Source organism: Labrus bergylta, chromosome 21 (assembly GCF_963930695.1).
Source record: "Labrus bergylta chromosome 21, fLabBer1.1, whole genome shotgun sequence".
Lineage (NCBI taxonomy): Eukaryota > Metazoa > Chordata > Actinopteri > Labriformes > Labridae > Labrus > Labrus bergylta.
Genome location: NC_089215.1, coordinates 10,431,128 through 10,453,108, shown reverse-complemented (window position 1 = coordinate 10,453,108; position 21,981 = coordinate 10,431,128). Strand labels below are relative to the sequence as shown.

General features: G+C 38.1%; 1 protein-coding gene across 1 annotated transcript in view; it reads right to left on the bottom strand.

Annotated features, from left to right (window-relative positions):
• LOC109990583 (protocadherin-15) overlaps positions 1 to 21,981 on the bottom strand; it is a 184,322-nt gene that overhangs the window by 100,454 nt on the left and 61,887 nt on the right. Inside the window, exons 10-16 of the mRNA XM_065949432.1 lie at positions 15,662 to 15,770; positions 13,038 to 13,150; positions 11,315 to 11,521; positions 7,387 to 7,521; positions 3,862 to 4,011; positions 3,654 to 3,745; positions 1,987 to 2,088 (exon numbers count right to left, since the gene is read on the bottom strand). Coding sequence (XP_065805504.1) covers positions 1,987 to 2,088; positions 3,654 to 3,745; positions 3,862 to 4,011; positions 7,387 to 7,521; positions 11,315 to 11,521; positions 13,038 to 13,150; positions 15,662 to 15,770 — 908 coding nt within the window. The remainder of the gene's footprint in view (positions 1 to 1,986; positions 2,089 to 3,653; positions 3,746 to 3,861; positions 4,012 to 7,386; positions 7,522 to 11,314; positions 11,522 to 13,037; positions 13,151 to 15,661; positions 15,771 to 21,981) is intronic.

The following is a 21,981-nucleotide window of genomic DNA, read 5'->3' as shown; positions in this document are numbered from 1 at the left end:
TAAATAGGAGTGAAGGTAGGCAGGAGTGGCTCTGTGCATGGTTGTTCAACCGAATATATATTTATTAATCTCGCCTAATAAGTGCAATGTCCCTCTCTTTGTACCCCCCACCCACCATATCCAAATGCAAATGACTGGGAGGACCGATAACATCATCACAACGCATACACAACAAGTACAAAGTTTCAACACTTGTCAAAGCTTTTAGAAAATATGCTTAATTACTCTGAGCAAAAAACAAAAACAACAACAATTCAGCCACCTTCACACTGACAATAAGATGATGATGCCATAAACGTATTTTTCCATGTCTGCAGCATCAAACTTCGTAACAGTGTCACAGGAATGCAAGGTAAATTATACAAGTATGATTAATCAGTATGCTGTATTGAGAAGCAGTCCATTTTGTCAGATTGGAGTGTTGGATTAAAGAGGTTTAAATGTAGATTTAGTCATTAAACACTCCTCACACACTTAGTTCACCATCACCTCAGACACAGGCAGTTCTGAAGTTAAATACATGTTGGAACTGTAATGAAATGTGTTTTATTCCTAGTTTTATGTTCATATGACTCTCCAAATGTTATCTATTAGCTGAGATCCTTTCTCACCTTGCAGTACAAGTCCACAGTCTCTAGTTGTCATGATTTTTTTTTGGGGGGGGGGTTCTGAAGCTGGGGGGGAAATATGACAGCTCTAATCTGTTAACATGCACACCAGATGAAAAGTAAGAGTACCCACTTCTGCATCACAGATTCAATTTTGGATTTAGAAAAATGCACACATCTCATATGTTACTTTCCTGTATTCTCATGTTAAAGAATGCTGTAGGTGTTTGGAGGAACTATAACACATTTTTAAAGTGTGTTTTTTGGACTTTCATTCAGTGTTTTAGTTAAAACATCTCTGTATGTAACTGAACTGTGAGCCTAAGTGCTTCCTTTGTTCTGTGCAGCTGGTCTGAAGAGCATTGACTTAGTTTGTTTGTCCTTTCTACAAAGACGCTTCAGAGCCAATTTATCCCTTTGTTGAGATATGGGAAAGGGCAAATTCTAAAGAAAGACACCCAAGTGTGCCTTGAGAATCAGCAACCAACAGGCTGTTGTTCAGGCACCGGCCATAGCTCAGACTGTATTGTTCTAGTTTTCATTGACGACACTTACTCATGTTTTTGTTTTTTTTCCAGTCTTCCTTATGGTGTTTCTGTTTTAATTGAAGCTGAACAGTTTGATGATTTCTGAATGTTTGCTTTTACTCTCATAGTTTTCGAAACTATTGCTTGAATATAAAATCCATAATTCAACTGCTCCCTCTCTCTGTGCCAGGCTGTAGTGACCGACTCGATACACACAGAGTTTGCAACACATTAATAGATGCTGCATTTTCCACAAAATGTTCTACGTTGTGGAACAGTTTGTCCACATTGATTGGATCTATAGAGAGATAGGGCAGCTGGAGATGGGAAACAGGAGGCAGCAGAGAACAAAAAAATGTCATCTTATCATGTCAGCCCTTATCTCTTAGAGTGAGATGGACACGATTTAGTTTCTTCTTCCATCTGTGGCATTTATTCCAGATACAGAGAGTGCCTGAATTTGCTCAAATTGCAGACAGTCAAATTTCCTTCCTATTTCTCATGGAGGGCGGAAGTTGTAGTGAGGCACAATTTAAATAATTTTCAATATCTTTCATTCTTAGTTATTCAGTGGACACACACACTCCTCTGTCAAAACCATTCCCTGCCATTTTTAAAATACAAAGTTATAATTCACGAAACAATCCAAGATTAAAAGTTTGAGTGAACACTTAAAGTGAAAAACTTTGAACATAGCAAGGGCAGAGAAACAAAGAAGGAGAGGAGAGGTGGTGAGTGCCTTTTAGTGTCTTAAAAATGAGAGTGAACGCTGAGGAAATCTGATGACCTTTTAAGCCTCTGCCCCGCTCAGACAAAGGAAGAGACTGATGAAGCAAGAAATAAATCCTCACCTCCTCTGAGGCACCTGTCCGTTGTCTACGGCCTCCACGGTCAAAGCATAGCTCCGACCCACTGTGAGCTCCACACCCGCTGCCACGGTGATGATCCCAGTGCTGTGGAGACAGTTCATGAAGTATTCATCAACACTTTAAGTCAATTCACTTCAATAAAACTGATTAGTGTAGCATGTTAGTGTTGATGAATCAACTAATCTTCGAATATCTGAGACAACTGCAGATCAAACTGAGGCTTCATAGTGTTTCAACACATCCTGTAGGATTATTTAAGTCGACCCCCTCTGTGTCCTCTAAAATCTCACATGATTTAAAAAACTTTTTTTTTTTTTACACCTCGTCACTTATCTTATCATTTTAATTAATTTGACAGTAACACTAATTTTTTTTTATTTGTCACACACGAATGACCTTTTTTAACCACCTTAATGACAACAGTAATAAATACTAAAATAGATTTGTTCCTGCTGATATCACTGAACTAAACAAGCTGTAGTAACATTTGCACATACATATTTATTTATGTATTTATTTTAGTCCTGAACTTGCTTTTACCAAGGCTTCAATTCAGAGGTAGTTTGTAGAAGTGATTTCGTATTTCTTGACATTTCTCTCTTTTGTGTGCCCTGATTGGTGGAACCTTGAGCACTCTTAGTTTGTCTTTTCTCTTCATTGTGTTATTTCATGTTTCATTTGTTTGCCACTGTGTGTCTGTTAGTACGAATTTTCATGAAATTCATTCATCTTGGTAACTTTGTGAAATGTATTATTCAAGTCTGCCTACCACGTGTTAACACTCCTACCTTTAGGTGTCTGAAGCTGTAACCTTATATGGGTGAAGCACCTAAGTAGTAGCAGATCTATGTTTGGATAGGAGCCAACTATATGTTGTCAGCAACTGTTTGCTAGACAGAGAGTCTACATATAATACGTATACAAATCATGTCATCTTTATTGTTTTATGGTGATGCACCCAAATAGAAAGGAATTTGTGGGTTGCACCTTTTTGACAGAATATAAGCAGCACTGTGAACACTGTTACTTTGTCAGCACTTTGTCAGTCAAGTGATTTGGAAGCGTGCTTGTTTGATGAAGTTGTCTGACCTCGGCCGATTAAATGGTGTTATAATCTCCAGTCTGTTTCACGATTTCTTCATTGGATTTATACAAACAGAAACAACCCCCACCTAACAGTGTCATAATGGAAGTCATCATCTCGCTGGCTGCAAAACAATTCTACCTACAGGTACAAATAAAGTCACCTGGACCTGAACTATAAGACTAGCAGTACCATTCAGCCTTACCTACATATAACTGGGGGATGTTTTGTTTGTCATTTCTCAAGTGGATTTTTGGTCTCCTGCCTGATGCCCTACATAATAACAGCATAACTGAAAGTTCTGACACTTGAATAAGTCAAAGGTATAGTTACACAAACTGTTCGCTTCCATGCCAACAGATAGTATTAGTCACTGAGCCTGGCCAGAAACTCCCTCTTAGAAATATAACTTGTAATTTTTTGCATCTTGTTATTAGACAGACGTAAGTAGGACAAAGAGCTTTACATCATGACTACACAGCCAGTGAAGCAGGGAAACTGTGTCTTTAGAAACTTCAGAAAATTCCAAGTACCGGTAATATCTGAATGCAAGCCACGTATTTACCTGGGTCCAATAAGAAAATGTCCCTGGTCACCTGCTAGGATCCTGTAGGTCACCTGACCATTAGGACCGGCATCGGAGTCAACAGCTGACAGCTGGGAAGAAAAATAAACAAAACTCTCGCAGACATCCCAAAACATCAGAATGTGTTTCACCACTACAGATGCACTACAGTTATTAAGATGCACCTCATGTTTGTGACAGTGTGTACCTGTAACACAGTTTCTCCAGGCATCATGTCTGTGAACAGGTTGACATTATAGGAGACGTTTGCAAAAGCTGGAGTGTTGTCGTTAGCGTCCAGCACTGTTATCACCACGGTAACAGGCATGCTCTGCTGGACACCATCTGATGCTAAAAGCTGGCGAGACAGAGACACAGACAGAGAGAATAAATATACAGAATGCGCATTGTTTTCTTTTATATTTTGACAAGAAATAAAATGTCCCTTCTTGAAGGACATATTACAGCTGCAAAAGATTTGTTTAGAGACTCCTGAGGTGGGAGGATTATGTTTTAAACATAACTTTGACAACTTGAGAGTGTGCTTTTTTTTTCTTGTTTCTTTAGAAGCAGAGCTGTTCTGTCCTTTTTCAACAGCAACCTCCTGGTCTTTAGTTTGTTTATATGTTTTTGTTGGCGTAATTAAAACTCTTTAAAACTCTTCAAACTCTTGGCTGTTTCCCTTATATTTAAAATCCCTATCCCTCAAGATGATTGTTGATGCCATGTGACCTTAATAATGTTACAAAAAGAAAAAGAGATCAGTCCAAATTGGTGTCCTGTTTTACAATTCATAGATTTACATGAACTTTCCGAAACAAGTAGTCATTTACCATGAAGTTATTTCTTACAGGAACAGTTTGACAATAAGGTAAAATGCTTTCTCTCTCTTTTTTTTTTACTAATTGTTAAAGTAGACTGAAACGTGTGTGATCACTAATGGAATATGAAGTAGAAATAAGAGAGCAGCACTGTAGCTCTGTGTAAGTTCAAACTTAGCCTAGTTTAAACATCAATTCTAATTTAGAATGTAGTTAAAGCGCTACTAACATTTTAGTGTTTGCACCGGCTGAGATTGTTAAAACTTAAGTTAAAACTTAAATCTTACACCCAGCTCCTACTAGTTGTAAAAAAAAGTAAAATACGGTTGTCATGGTGTATCATGTTAGAAGGTGGAATAACTTGGAGGGATGACTAGAAGTAGAGGGTGATGATTTTCACTGACCCATCACATAAAGTTAAAACAGCATTTCTGTGACAGTATTTTGGTTCTATGGATGTTGTTATTAGGCCTCTGTGGTGCAATCAAACAATGACAATACTAAGGCTAACTAACTAGTTTTCTTGATAGGGTTTAGTCCGCATTACATAAAAACTTAAGACAGAACCGACACAAAGCTGGTGCAACAGGCCACTGGTGGTTAGGTTAACTTAGTGGAGGGGTGAGAAAGTGGGGGGAGGGGGGGTTTATGCCGAGGGCTCACTATTTAAGTGCCTTTCAAAACCTCTGTGCAAAACCTCCAGATGTTTTTGGGATATATTAAATATAAAAAACAGAGGAATATTCTGATTTTTTTCACCCCCCCCCCCTTCAGTTGATACTCAGATTCAGAGGTCTTAAGAGCATTTTATTTTCTAATCTTTTAAATTCACCAAACTAGCTGTTTCTCAGTGCTTCTGGTCTTTATGCTAATCGAAGATAACTGCCTGTTAGCTCTAGCTTATTATTTATCAAACAGACATGAGAGCTCTGTTAGTGTTATTAATAAAACCTTTGCCATAAGCACAAAGGTGTTATTTTCCGAATAAGTTGAGCTATTCCTTCAAGCAGAAATTATTCATTTGTATTTGCTCCGGTCGATTAACAACTCTTGTACCGTCTCACTATTACATTCACACAGAAAAATGCAAAAACAAAACAAAAAAAACAACCAAACAAACATTGTACCCTTGATAGTGAATAAAAGACTTCATATCACCCGAAGCTTCTTCACTGATACCAATCTTCTCCACAGGCTCATCTGCCAAGAAGCTGATTGACTCCTTTAAATGAAAACCATCCTCCATGTCTTGTAGCAGCCTCTCTCTCTTTCTCTCTCTCTCTCTCTCTCTGCTTCTGGAATTTGATTTCTTCTGCAAAGCTTTCATGATGATTACTGTACACCTCTGCCCCTAAATCAATACTCTAAACCTTCTGCTGCTTCCACATTTAACTTACAAATAGATGCATGCATACAAAAGGATGCATAAACTCATACAATACGCTGCACTTGCACGCATGCGCGCACACACACACACACACACACACACACACACACACACACACACACACACACACACACACACACACACACACACTAGCAGTGTGACCAGGTTGAACTTGACAGATAACTGACTGCTGTATGAATGCTGAAGATCAATAGATAAGATACACTGTGCTTGGCAACTGGCAGCCTCTCTGTGGCCCACCAATAAAGACGCTGCTGAATTTGATTGCACTGAAGTAAGAGAGAGAGACTAAGAGGAGAGGGAGGATAGCATTTTGAGAGAGAGAGAGAGAGAGAGAGAGAGAGAGAGAGAGAGAGAGGAACAACAAAAGAAAGAAGGAATAAAATAAGGGAGAGTAGACCAGAGGAAGATTACAACAAAGAACACAAGAGAGACGGAGAGAAAGAGGGAAAGTGATGGAGAGAGAGTCTCTAATTAGGTTTTTTTTTTCTAAACCAAGCAACAGAAGAGCTACATTTTGGCCTGAATTATGGACTGCATAAAATATGCCATTGAGATGTAACCAATTGGTTTCTTGACTGGGAATATCAGTCTTTTTCTGCATTTGGCCGACACAGTGTTGGTTTTCTGGAGCACAAAGTGACAAGGAGAGGGGCAAAGGGTTGGCCAAGGCAAAGTTATCAAAGCTTAACAGTCTACACCAGTGGCGTATCCATAATCTTGTGAATGAGCAAGTTAACCCTTGTTATGTAAACAGAATAAGATTCTATTAATGGTGGTGGCTTACCCGAGTTGATCATTTATCAGTCTGAAGAAGCTGAAAGTGCTTGTAAAATGTAACTGACTCACTACCTGCTCATCCAACTAGAGAGCAGCGAGTGAAAGACACATGTAGTATAACCAACAACAACAAAAAGCACTCTTCTAGTCACTATGTCACAAAGTCCACTGTAATCTCTATATTCACAAGCCAACAACAATCCTGACTCCTTAGCTCTGGCTGACAAATAAATTAACAAAAGTTAAACAAACACTGAACAGGTAAAGAGACAGGAAAAAACAATAAATAAATACAATTAATACAACAATTCTTGAATTTCACTTAACTAAAAAGCAACAAAAAAGATCAATAATTGTCCAATTTTGACTTAATATATTCCCCCAAAAGACAGAAACAACACTAACATGGCTGAGAGACTAAGATGCATGAATTGGCTGTTTTAACAGACAGTTAGCAGGATACTCTTGTTACTCAAGGTGACCACGTCCCTAAATCTACACAACTTATACCACACCTAGGCTTATGGTTAAATTATTGAAACAGTGGATTTATATTTAAATGTTTAAAAAAAAATGTTTTTTTCTAATTGGTCAGCAGCATTCTGAAGTTTGGTGAAGTTACCTTCAAACCTTGCTTTAGTAGAGTCGCTCCTGAAACTTCGATGCCACTATACAGCTTTAAATCTAATCAATTTCACAGAAGTTCCAAGGCCGTAGAGTTTACCGTGAATGTGTAAGAGTCCTGAGTTTCTCTGTCCAGTGGCTGCAGCAGGGTGAGATATCTTCTGATTCCAGCAGAAGACACTGAGAAAAGGTGGTAATAGCTGTCCAAGGATAACTGGAGTTGCGGATCTCTAGTCTGTTGGAGAGAGAGGGAGATGTTTAGAGAAACAGAAAAGAGCTCACATCAGTAATCCATGAGCTTGAATCACCAAGGGAAGGTACTTTATTGTGCAATAAAAAGACACATGATTACATCTATGCAGTGTTAAAACATCATTTTAGTTGACGAAAATAGAAGTCATTTTAGTCAACAAAATCAGACGCAAGCTTTTATTTTTATTATCAGAAGCTCCAGGGGGCGGGGCTTCACGGACCTGCAGGCTCCAGGCTGCACATTGTTGCACTCACCACACACACACCTTTGATGAAATATGCTATGGTTTACAATGAACGGCTGAGGGGGTACGTGATAATCGTCACTTGTAACGTAGTTTTCGTTTCGTCACATTTTCGTCAATTAGATGAAGTAATATTATTTATCAAATCGTCGAATAGCGGAGTTTCGTCTCGTCATGGTCATAGTTGACTAATTTAAAAAGACCTTCGTCAACGAATATTTTCGTCATTTATTTCGTTGACGAGATTAACACTGCATCTATGAGATCTGTAGTACCACCATCATATTACAACACATTGGTCGTTTGAGCCTCCATCAGTGCAAAATTAAGGAACAAAAAGACATTTATTAAAAGAGCACACATCAGACATCTGTCTCTATTCCCATGTCTGTTTTGAAATCCTAAAAATTTAAGTAAAACTGGCGTGAAAAAGTGACAAAACTAGGCTTTTCCAAAGCATACATGTACAGAATAATGTTGGTTGCTAGTAAAAAAGCCATAACAAAAAAATGGTTATGTCGAGGCCCACCTGTACTAGAAGACTGGTTCAATGTAATGCAAGGCATCTTTGTAATGGAAAAATTAACATTTATTTTGAGACCTTAGAGTGATGTATTTAATGAACGTTGGAAAAGATGGATTTCAGGTAAATAGCTGATGTTGTATCGTAACTCCCCTGGTTCTCTGCTACACATGGACTATTGTGCTTTTATGTTCATCGTATGTCTGTTTTTTTAATTTTTTGTCTTTTATCTTTGGAAAAAAAATGATTTTTATTTAAAAATGCTGTACACCAGTTTGACTTTAACTTGAGTAAAAAGAAAATATAGAAAAAAAAAAAAGTGGCAAAGCATGACAAATGCAATGCTTCCATACACAAAACAGCTAGGAGAGAGTGCTAAGACAGGAAACGTTTAATGAAATACTCCTCCTCCTCCTCCTCCCTGATTTCATGACATAAAAATACTCCTAAGCAGGCTGTGTGCTCTACTCAGTTATAGAGACACAATCTTCATCCAAGTCCTCCCCTGACAATACCCACACAGTCATCTCCTCTGTGTTTTTGTGTGTGTGTGTGTGTGTGTGTGTGTGTGTGTGTGTGTGTGTGTGTGTGTGTGTGTGTGTGTGTGTGTGTGTGTGTGTGTGCGCGAGTGCTGTATATGTGTTATGTGAGTGTGAGCTCTCATGCAGATAGGGCTGGCTCAGCAGTGTGGGGGGGGGGCTGATATTGTCGATGTAGCCGATGTGTATATTGAGTCATAAATAAACAAACACACACAAACACAGCAGTATGCACACACACATAAATAAAAGTGATGGACGCCACATAAAGCAATTAGGACTTATCATCATTGTCGGTACTTAAATGCCAGAGGAAAGACAAGGTTAGCAATATTCAAAATAACCCGGCGTATATCAAGTGCCACAAACACACACAGTCTCAGGAACACGCAAACACACACATTTTTATCCCAACTAAGCTCATTTCTTGCTGTGGGGGTCTTCTGGAAAGCAATGAACCAAAGCTTGTTTTTGTCAAAAAGCCCATGCCACATCTTAAACAAAGTAAGCTCTTGGGAATGCATGGGCGATTACATTGTTGCAGCATTGTACATTCTTACATTATCACTGAGAGGCAAATTAAAAGGTAAATGGTTTTGCTATTCAGATTTAGAGGGAATTAGAAAAGACACTTCACACACTGCAAACAAGGCACAAAGTAGAGATCAGTAGAACGACTAGAATGACTGAAACGGAAACTTCAGTGGCTCAATCCTTCATTTCTGTTCATATAAAGGCAATCACTGTGTGGCTCATATTTCCTAAGATATGGACTTGTATTGTGTTTGAAATCAGTTGAACATTCAAGCAATGACTTACACACTTGAGACTTGCATTTTATTTTACAATCGGTTAATTATAATTATCATTTAATTGCCAGTATAAAAGCATATAACAGCAGCTTCATCATAGTTTAGCCTCATAGCATAGCATCACAGGCCAGTCGAGCTTTGGCTTCATCCATGGTATGTGAATGTTGCTGTGGTAACACTTGACATCTGAATAATTTCGAAGGGAATGTATTTTTGTTTACAGAGTTTTCGGGAAAAGAAAATTAAATAGATCAAGGATTAGCTGAGCTCACGTTTGCTTGATTCAATAGCTAGCTTTTACTGATAAAACATGAACTGGGTATGAGTTTACTTCTGACCTACATCTAATCAAATCTCAGCTGAGTTTGCTTAGTTTTTTTAGCTAGCTTACATTAAAAAATATTAGCTTACCATACGGCAGCTCAATTATCTGGCTTTCTGCAGCTAATGAAATCCAATTAAGCCTATGTTAGCTTAATGAATTTGACAAGCTAATGCCAATAAAACCTTAGCAGTGCTTCTGTTTGCTTACCTGACAAGCTAGCAAACAATAGTACAATCTAGATGAACTAATGTTAGCTGAATTCACTGATAAGCTAAGGCTTGGCTAGGCTAAGCTAACGTTAAAGTTCCAAGTTAATTGTTAGGTCTCACAGGTTAACTTAGTTAATTACTTAAAAGTTGCCCACAGACGCTGAGTTGAAGGCATTCAATTTAAACTTCAGAGAAATTAAGAATAAGGAGACAGATATAGAGACAGAATGAAAACACTCAGATACCTACAGCTGTGTCATTGGCTGTCAGCTGTAAAGGAGGCACATTAAACAGCTCATGTTAAATGATTCCTCGGATGTTTAAGTCTTTAAAATAATGCAAAAAAAATCTTCTGTATGTTAATTAGCTACATAAATGTAAAATTAGGGCTGTCTGCATTAACTATTTAATCATGATTAATTAACGTCTTAAATGAATGCATTGATTTTTTTAAATGTGATTAATGGGCACAAGCCTCTGCAGTGTCTCCCTGTAGTCACAGTGATGGAAAAGAATGATTAATGTCTTATTTCACTTCTGAAAAACTCCTAGACAGCTCAGTTGACAAGTCAAATTAATATCCACCTTGTGACATCAAACATTTGACTATTTTGCAGTCCCTTTTAACTGTTTTCATTTAGTTTTTGATTCGTAACAAGCTCATTTTTCCATTGTTTAGTTAATGGCCGAAACCTTACATCTACCATATATGCGAAATAAAAGCTCTCAGTAAAGTACTCTCAGCTTAAGACAGTACAAAAAATTCAAAATAAAAGCTCAACAATTTTTTATTTTCAACGGGAAATAATGGAAATTCAAACCTGCATTTAAAAATGTGATTAATCAGATTCAAAATGTTTGTACAGCCCAAATAAAAATTATAAAAGTAAAGTTGTTGTTGGTTTTTTGAATATAAAAACACAAAAAAAAGATTTATTCATTCGTTCATAAATGTTAATGAAACCTCTAAAAATGAAAAAGGAACCTCTATATTATTCTCTTCATCTAATACAAATGTATTGCAAAGACTAAAAGTTTTTAAATTTTAATTGCCAGAATATGAATATTAATCAGCCAATCATTTATTTAGTTAATAACAGCCCAGAACGCTTTTTCCCCTCACCTCCTCCACATCGTTATCCAGCGCGACAATGGCTAGTGGTGCAGAAAGGCCAGTATTGGTTGCTACAGTGGTTCCCACAGTTGATGCCTCGCTTATGTACCCATGGTAACTGGTCTCCAAGAAATAGGGTGCTTGGTTGTTTTCATCCAGAACTTCAATTTGTAGGTTGGCAAAAGCTGGCAGAGGGTGACCGTTGTCCTGCTCAGCCTATAAAAGGGAGAGAGATTGAGTTATTGTTCATTTTGGCTGGCTGCTGTACTCCAGCCATTACTCCTGCTACTGAAGTGGTATTTAATGATAATGCTTCACATAATATGTGCCTAGATGGCAGACAAAAGAGTTCTGACAAATGCCAAACTACAAATACATACCAGTTCCTCATTTCAAGTAAAAACAAAAAAACAAAGTCTGTTTTCTTCAAGTTTAACATAAATTACATGCCATTACTGGTGAGTCACCGGAGAGTCTGCTTTATAAGTTTGTGTTTTTTGAAGCATTTTTTTTTTTTTCCAGAAGCAAAGGTTTTTAGAGAAAAAACTGTTTCTGAATGGTTACTCTTTGCTGTTACTCTTTACTGTTTGCTGTTGCTACTCTGTACTCTTTGCTAAATCAATTCTCTAGTTTTGGGTAATTTGATCATAACCGGTGCTGATCATTGAATCTAGTCATGACCTGTATGTCTCAAGCCCGCCATAGTTATAATTACTGCAGGATTAGCTGACTGTTTTTCTGCCTGTGAGGCCATTTTCCTTGCCACTGTTACTTTTCTAAATGTTGACAAATGCTGTGCGTATGGTGGATTAATAAGGTAAGACTGGCTCTTTTTGTAACATGTCTGTAAATCAGAAAATATTTCAAAAGGCTGATTGATGCCAATATGGCAACACCAGGATATGCCCACTCAATACACTATAGAGTTACTGGACAGGTTTAAGCCATCAGAAGATGGTAGATGGAAGTGTTGTAATTCCAGCTATACAAGTATGTGCTGGTATTCTTGTTTGAGCCCCTTATTTAAGCCTCTATATGTGAACATTAAAGCACTTTGAAAACTATTCAAAGAATGCAGAATAAGGTATTACAGTTCTTGTTTGAAATATACCCATGGATGTACAGACACCTATCTCTGGATCCCTTTGACATTTTTCTAATGATTCTTTCACAATGCATTACAGAGATGTTGATATCGTTGGCAAGCGTATGTTACATGGAGCGACATCAATGTGTTTCATGTTTTTCAGTTCTCTTTACACAGTAACACCTTTGTGCCTTATCTGATATTATCCTCCAACACTTGATGGAGGAGATGTTTTTGAAGTCTGCACAATTCCTATAACATCATATAGAGGGAAAAAAACGTACCGTACTCTATATATCAGTAGAGCCAAACTTAATTTGTGTTTGGTGGTGCATTTCCATTACAAGCCTTATTAAGACAAAAACACCCCCTTCACACACCATGGGACTGTCCTAATGCTTTCTAATTACCAGCATTTAACATGTGCAGGGTGGACTGCTTTTTTATTGATCCAAACCAGGAGGTTCCTTATAAACAAGTAAGGAGAAACATTTAATCCTAATTTAGATTCATCCAAACACTTGATGGATACCTGGTGGTTAAAGGCATTAAATAAATCATTGCAAACTGGAGAGGAAGGTTGCTTTTTTTCAAAAATGCTGTGAGGAAATTTTGTTAAACCTCCCCTGTTGCAGATTTTCTCACCTTGATAACCAAATCAAATCTGCGGTAGCGTTCTCTATCGATGGGCTTTCGTAGCAGAAGCTCTGCTGTGGTTCTGTTCAGGCTGAAATAGTCTGCATAGGACTCCGGTTTGCCTGAGCGAGAGAGCCAGAGAGGAAGGAGGCAAAAATACATAAACAGTAAGAACAGAGCAAAATATACAAAATTAGGGTACTCAGTGTGTGTGCATGAAGGAGAAGGAATCAGTAATTGGTTTAAAATCAATATATGTTTGTCTGCTGGGAGTCTGGGAGAAGTAGAAAGAAACAGGGAGGGGGGGGTGGAGAAAGAGCGTGAGGCATGGCTAATGGTCCCGGTTTTCTCATCTCTGCTCTCCACAGGTGGGGTGGATACAAACACAAACACACAAACATACAGTTCACAGTGCTGTGGAATGCAGCATTGCCCAGTTGGGAAATCAAGTTCAGCAATGGAGGCACATGACTACAAAGCAGCAGGACTCGCCCTACATGTGAGATTACAGATGTTTGTGTGAGAGCCAGTCTTCTTCTTAAGGTTTGTCCTGAAGCCACTGTGAAAAAAAAATATTCTTAAAACAGGCTTCTCAAAAGTTAGCCTTTTCAGAACAATAACAAACCACTGCGAGAACTAACTGCCAAAGGATATCTACGTGGCAGGCATTTGATGTATTTGAAAGGAAATTAAAGATCAATGTTTTTAATCTGGCTTTTCATTTAGATTTGGAGTAATACTTCAAACCCGGGTCATGGGTTTTAAACACTGTTTTATAACAACAGGATTATCCCTGCTGTTTTCAGTATCGGGGACGGCTGTGGCTCAATAGGTTGAGTTGGTTGCCTCTCAAATGGAAGGTTGGGGGTTCGATCCCCAGCTCCTTCAGCAACATGTATGATGTGTCCTTGGGCTAGGCGCTACTGCTTTGTCAGTGTGAATGAATGTGTAACGGGATTAGTTACTTTTATATATTATTATTTTAGGGCTTTTTGCCTTTATTCGATTGGACAGTGGAAAGAGGAGGAATCGGAAGAGAGCGGGGAATGACTTGAAAGGAGCCTAACCGCTAGGCCATCTGCGCCCCGAGATTAGTTACTTCTAATGGTCACTTAACATAACAACCACTGTCATCGGTGTGTATATGGTGTGAAATTTGTTTTCCACATGTTTTTTTTAGATTAGATTACATTTTTTATTTTTTTTTGTACGTGTTTGAATTAAAGAAATCATTATCATAAATGGGTCGGTGTGACCTGCCGTGTAAAAGTGCTATACAAGTCTATTTACCATGTATCATAACAAATATCATTCATTATTTTCAAACACTTTATTGTTTTTATGATTTGTATGAAAAGTGATTTCTCTCGACTGAATGTTTGTATCACAGATGGTAGATAAATAAATCAATAAATATATTTGATATGAATTTAAACAAAATTATTCAATATAAAAGATTTCACAACAAACTCAAACGCTATTAATTCATTTTATCATGTCAAAATTGTAGCAACAGATTTTTTTCGCCCCCTTTGTGACACTTTTGCTCATAATCTTCCTACTCAGACAGATTAGTTTCACAGCAGGATTCTGGGAAATGTAATCAAGCCCCCGACAAGTCATGTCAGTAAATTTTTTACCGACTATGCAGATCCTCAGGAGTAAACGTTTTTTTGTGACTCTTCATTTTACATTTCACACAGTAATCAAGTGGAGCTGAAGAAGTGATGCAGTGTTAGTTATAAAACACTTTCAACTTAAGGTACTTATGATGCATCAAAAGGGCTGACAACTCCATCTCTGCAAGGTTGGAAACATCTTCTCCCGTGCAAACTGCCTGTTAGCTTCCTGCTGACTGACACTATTTTATTCTGCAGAGTTCATCCTGCACATAAACGTTGCAATGCCTTCCTCAAAAACCTAATAATCCTTTTCTTTAACTAGGTCTGCATTAGAACTTGGTTCCATCAAAGCGGTATGTGAACAGATGTGCTGATGCCAGAGTGATTTGCAGATTTGTCTCTGTTACACCTGCCAACGTAATAACATGCCTCAAATGTAATCCACCCCTGATATTAGCCAATGAGCTGACTCCAACCAATGAGCTGTATATTTTCTTTTAAATTGGATTGTTCCATTAAAAACTGCAGATCTATGTTATGTTTGTGGTTTATTACGTTGGTTACAGTCTTTAAAGCTGCAGATGATAACAATATTCATGAATCTATTATGGTGAGGTTAACTCACCATTATGGATTCCTTCTCTGTTTGTTTTGTTAAGATTTATCTTTAACCATTTCACTTAATTTTATGAAAGACAACATTCTTCTGAAAGTGAAATAATTGAAATAATATCGAGCATTACAGGAATATTTGTACATATGTCTGTGCCAGCCAAGAGTCAAAATAAGCCTCGAGTCTTGTATCATGGTATGTAGTGATACTTAACATTTTTCTTCTGCAACATATTTCATGTATTATTGCAAATATAATAAAATATATCAAATACTTCTATTAGCAATCATGCTAATTAATGTGCAACAATCCTCTGAATCTGTGTCCCAATATTACACATTTCTCTGACAGCACATTCATGAACGTTTTCTAAGTGAGTTTCACAACATACAACCTACCAATGAGGAAGGAGTAGAGAATCCCTGGTCTTTCAGAGGGAGGCTGGATGTTTCTGTCCTGGTCCACAGCTTGAATGGGAGGAGTCACATTGAGCGGATTCACCTTACCCTGAAATAAGAAGAACAATCAAATATTAATATGACAATATTACCTACCAAAGCGGCAAAAACAATTTTTGGGACTTTAATTTTGAAGCAGAAATCAAAAAAAGCAAACTTCAATGTTCATTTTATTCCTTTTCACCAACAGTGCAAGCTTGAATTAGTGCTCTAATAGATCACTTAGCAACATATTTTTTCAATTAAGCTTAGTTTGTAAGAAATGTTTGCAACAAAAGGAAAAAGCTTAAAACAAAAGCTTAAAAAATGGAGAGGGATATTAAAATAAATAATTGCTTGGTGGACTCATTCAGTTATTGAAAAGGCATTCAAAAAGCTTTTCTAATGCCTTTTTATTTATGAGCGGACAACCTTTGAGCATGCCAGCAAGCGAGCTAAACAGAAAACAAACAGAAGACGGCTGCTGAATATAGGAAAATCAATTACTGGCAAAAACACACTGAGGTAAAGTTTAAATATACGCAGAGGATACCTGCAACACATAAAGGGAAGACAAACATGTTCTGTGATATAATAATCATAACACACACACATGATTAGGACCCTTTTCTGTATTTTGCACTAATAAGATCTCACAGAGCTCTACAAGTGTAGATTTGTGTCTGCACTGCGTGTGTGTATGCCCAGGCTATAATGTTGAGTTATAATAGTGTAATATGCTGAGGTGTCGGCTAGACCAAGACCCCCAATGAGAGAGACATTACAAGCCTATGGGATAACATCTACAATCACTGAAGCTGTAAAATGTCAAACCAATAGCACGTATCAGACTGCTCGTATTCCCAAATGTGCACAATTGGATCAGTACACATCTACACACACACACACACACACACACACACACACACACACACACACACACACACACACACACACACACACACACACACACACACACACACACACACACACACACACACACACACACACACACACACACAGGCAATGTACACGACAGTACGCCCATACACCTGCTATTACACAATACTTTAACACAGCGCCTGTCAAGCAGCACTTAAAATCTACTAGCCATCGTAGAGCTATATCTCCTCTGCCTGTCACAGAGAGAGCAGAGGAGGCGGAGAGGAAGTTATGGCGAGTAATGAAGTGGAGTAAAAGAGGGTGTAAATATAGAGGGAGAGGATTCTGCAGGAGAGGAGGGTAAACAAAGACCTCAGGAATATGTAAATGCCACAGAGAAGAAAAGAGGAGTCAAAAAAAGAACACTGACATAATAATGTGATAGTAATCTAACAAACATATTCAGTGGACAAAAAGTATGACGTACAATAAATACGTTCGAATATTTGATTCCTAAGAGACAGAAATAGAGATTAGAGATTATGTGTTTGATTTAAGGGTTCAAACTAGAATCAGGACATTAAAGACAAAAAAAACAAACACCTACCATTATTTTTGAAGCCAAAATGTGTATTTGACTTGTTTGTTTTATTTATTAGGTAACACATAATGATATTTATTTCCCGCTGAACACTGGGTTGAGCCTTTGTTTTTGAGGTGTGCTCCAGATAAATGCAATCACATGTGTGATTTTGAAGCATACTGTTTTTTTGATCGTGTTGCAGTGCAGCAGGGTTTATCTGCTTCATGTTTTATTTTGTGTATTGTATGCACGTTGCACAGGGTTGTGCCTTTTCTCTGCACTTTTGCTTGAGGCAAGATTTCCCTTGAGGAAAATAAAGAACATCTAATCTAATCTAAACTTATAAACTACAACACTTGCTGACTTCATTGTGAACTAAAATGTGAAATAACTGGGTCACCATATCTAAAATGGAAAAGTGTTTTGGAAAAAATTCAACTGTAAGTGGTCACCTTAGTTCAGATTTTTACGACAATTATACACTTTTAATGTTTCTGATATTGTAAATGTTTATTGTCAATGCTTATAGCTGTATTTTAAAGACAATGCTAATGGCTTTTAAAAACAGATTCAAGTGACAAATATTTAGAAGAAAAACACAATATTACACATGTCTCTGTGATTCTGCGCATGTTACATGTATAGTAAAATACTGATAGTGAAAGTGTACTGTCCACTAAACAATCATGGAGCGCATATTACCACATATGGCATCGGACTAGGAAGCCTCCTGTTGGAAATGTTCTTGGAAAGTCAAACTGGAAAGACAACCAGAGATAAACCCAGAGCTCGCTGGAGGGATTTCATGTCTGATCAGGCATGGGGACTCCTCAGAATTCCTCCAGGAGGAGCTGGCAAACATTTCGAGGGACTGAGATGTCTGGGTGGAATTGTTTAGTCTGCTGCCACCGCTACCTGGGCCTGGATGAGCAGAAGCTAATGGATGGATATGACAAAATGAAAATAATAAATGAGATATATTAAGATTCCCTCCAGGCTTTGTCGAGATACTGGAAGGCGCAGATGTGTAATCAAATGAAGGTGAAATGTTTCATTACTTACGATAACCTGTAATAAAGAACAGGTTGACAAAATAAAGCTGGCCAATGAAAAGGGGTGTAATGCATCAATCTCAACTTCAAAACATTCACTTCAATCTATTCCTCAAAAAATGTTATCTAAACCTCATTACCCAATCCTCTTCTCCATAAAAGGACCACCACTTCAAATTTCTAAAGAAATAACATTGAAAAGTCTCCTTTGCACTTCCCTCTACTGAGATGCTCAACCTTTCTTTTGCCCATACGAATCTTCCTCTCTTGGAAAGCACTAGAAGCAAAGCAATTTAACTAAAGTAGTGTCTGGCTTTAAAGCCTGGAGTTTGGCTGTGTGGTCCACTGTACATACACAGCACTCACATTCTCTAAAATAACAACGTAGAGCATTGTAGAGGCAAAACTGTAGCTTTCATTTGTAGCTTTAAAAACACTAGCAGCACTATAATAATGGTCTGAATGGCTTTTGTCATTCATAGAAGTGGATGGCAAGAAGGACATTTCAGAGTAGAAGTATTCACATATTAACTTGTAAAATCCAATAGCACAAGGTTATAAATTTAGATTTATTGTTTATTTAAGCAAAATCAGTTGCTGTAGGTCTTGTGTGTTGGGCAAAACTATAAAAACAACACATTTATACAAGTGAAAAGCCCTTTATCAGGATTTGACGAGAGATGAAAAAAAATGATTTCCAAATCCGTACTGCAATTTCTCCCGTACAAAAGTTAGTTCTGACTGTCATTTTATGGAACAATAGACATTAAATGAGCGGTGTAACAGCACTGAGACTTTTAACCATGAGTGTCAATCTGCTGCAGCTCTTCTGAGAACCATTAACCAACAGCAGACTCTTTGTTTAGTTAAATCAAGCTGCTACTTCAGATTTTCACTGGCTGTGAGGTGATGAATGATATATGAATGAGAAATAAATAAAACTGTGGTGGCTTATTACGTGTTGTAAACGTATGTCTCTCATAGAACTGTTGTTTAAAAGCAATGCAACACTGTGGTCGTGCAGTTTTACTGAATCTCACACACAGTGATGATCTTTGGCACTTTTCAGGTTGCTCAATGATACATCATCCAGTAAGGGAAGAAAACTTTGTCACAAAGTATTGATTTGGAAATTATGAAACAACATAATTTTGTTCTGCTGAAGAAATAGACTGTTGGAATCTACAGTTGGACCTGCGCCCATAACAACAAACAATTCTTTAGGCTTTCCTAAAATGAGCTAGTGAGACATCCGCAAAGGTTTTTCATCCTCCTCATGTCAGAGAACTGTTGACGTTTTCTTTTCCATTCAACAGCCTTTAGACACCAACGTATTGCATGCCACGTATCACACACCACGTCTCGTGACCTGTTTGCCTTCGTGCGTCATCTTCAGTTCTGTAGATTTCTCTGACATAGGGTACAGTTTTGCATCTTTTAACTTCTTTCTATTGTTGTTACCCTCTCTTTTCTCCCACAGCAAACAGACAGATGCTAAAAATGGAACAGATTTATTTCCGCAAACTGATATTATTACAGTTGGTCCTCCAGATTCTGTGTTTAGGGCAGCATCCCTGGCAACATTGTGCTTTCCTTACAAACGTTTGGTTCCTCTTAACAACGGTGATCTACCAAGCGATAGCAAGCTGTTGCTAGGTGTAATTGGCCGATAAGAATAATAGTATAAGGTCTTTATCTACTGTTGTTTTAAATTGTATTACTTGATTACAGTAAGTGGGAAAAACAGGCGATACTTTAAGGAATAAGTGATTTTTGAGAGCAAACCAAAATTTAAAAACCTCTGAATTAGTAAAGCCAGTTAACCTAGGTAGAACTGAACTCACAGTGATATGAGCCCAAAGTGTGGACTCCAATGCAGAGGCAACTTTAAAAGCCTCTTTGCTCACCTGGCTCCCGCGGCTTACTGTCAAGAAAAACATGCAGGCAGGCAGAATCAGGCGAGCAAACTCTGCAGAATCAGCAGGAAGAATAGCAGCAACAGGTAAGCAAGCAGACGTGAATGAGTCAGACACGACAACAACAACAACAACAACGACAACAACAACAACAACCACCAGGCAAAAACACCTGGCAAATGTGCATATAGGGGAGGTGTGTTTTTTTTTTTTGTTTGTTTTTTATATACTGGGGAATTAATGAGCAAATGAGCAGCAGCTGTGCAGGCAGGTGGCTGATCCAGAGAGCATAGAGGGGGAGGAGAAAACTCCCACAGGGCGTCTAGTGGTCAGGTGAGGCTTTGTGTCAACCTTTGAGCTCTACAGGAACGCGTGTGCTTCGAGGCGCAACAGAGATACAGAACTCCCCAATCACTGAAAAAAAAAAAAACAGATGGCTGATATTTCCACAATGCAGTGTGCTGCAGTGCTGCAAAGTTACGCTCTGTGTAGAAAGCAGTCACAAATGAAGCTGAAGCATTTATTCTCCGGAGCCTGCTATGCTTTATCTAATTTTTGTTCAACTTGCATCCAATTAAATGCCAGTCTGATGTAATAAAAACTAAATGATTGGTTTGTTGGCTGTACTATTCAATAACCCCCCCCCCCCTTCCCCCCTACAGCCATACATTTCTGAGTTGCTTAGGCAGCAGCGTTTTTGAAGTGTTTGTGCGAACGTGGCCTGACAGCAAACTCCTCGGCACAAATGACCAGCATCTTTGTGTGTAAGTGTAAGAGTGTGTGTGTGTGCGTGTGTGTGTCGGTGTCAGTGTGTGTGTGTGTGTGTCGGTGTGTGGGAGCGAGGCACAGCCAGCACACAGTTATGTTGGCTGTGAGGCTCAGAGGTTGTCATATCTTATCAGTCTGATTAGGACTCAAACTATTACAGTGCCTTGACTCTCCTCTGCAACCACTCCTCTCCTCACTTCACCTCCTCATCTTTCTTTTAAAACCCAACAGTAGCCGCTCTTTTTTTTTTTTTTTTTTTGGTCAATCTGTCTGTCTCTCCTTTTGTCCTCTAGCCTTCTCTCTTTCTTCCAATGACAGTTTGATGGGTACAAATGTAAACCCTGAGTGTTAATTACATTCCCTTTATTGGGGTTCCATTCAAGCAGGATGTATCAGAGGATGTTGGATTAATCAATCAAACGGAGCGCCTGAGAGGCAGCTGCTTTGAATAAACAGAGGTGCATTCAGGCAAAATCATTGGCAGAGAACAAGCTGTTGGCAAAATGACCTTGTGATTCATTTTGTTAATAAAACACTTTGTGGATATTGCTGCCAATCTAACTTGACAGACAAATGGGCACTATAGGGTATTATTGTGACATGTTTGAAGAAATGTACAATTCTTGGCAATTCAGAGTTCACCTAGCTGTACAGTAAATGCATCTGATGAGCCCTTAAACTCAGGAAAGCTTAATTACAACTGTAAATTGGGAGTGATTCTTATTTTATTTTGTCATAATGCTTTTTATTCGTTAGATATTTTTTTAGCAGTTGATAAGAGACTTCAGTTTGTAAATAAAATCTGAAATGAATTGCTATAAATGTATTTCCCTGCACTTAAATAATAATAATAAAAAAAAACTAAAATACATTATAAGGAGAAAAAAACTTCACTCTATAAATAAAATCTTAGAATTGCGAGGACCAAACTACAAGTCGATGCTGCAGAGATAACTATGGCCCCATACAAGCACTGGGAAGATACATTGGAGAAATCAATGACTGGGAGTGCCATACTTTTCTTCCGTCAAACAACCACATTGCTGAGGTAGTTGTGACTAAAAGTCAGAACACGACTTC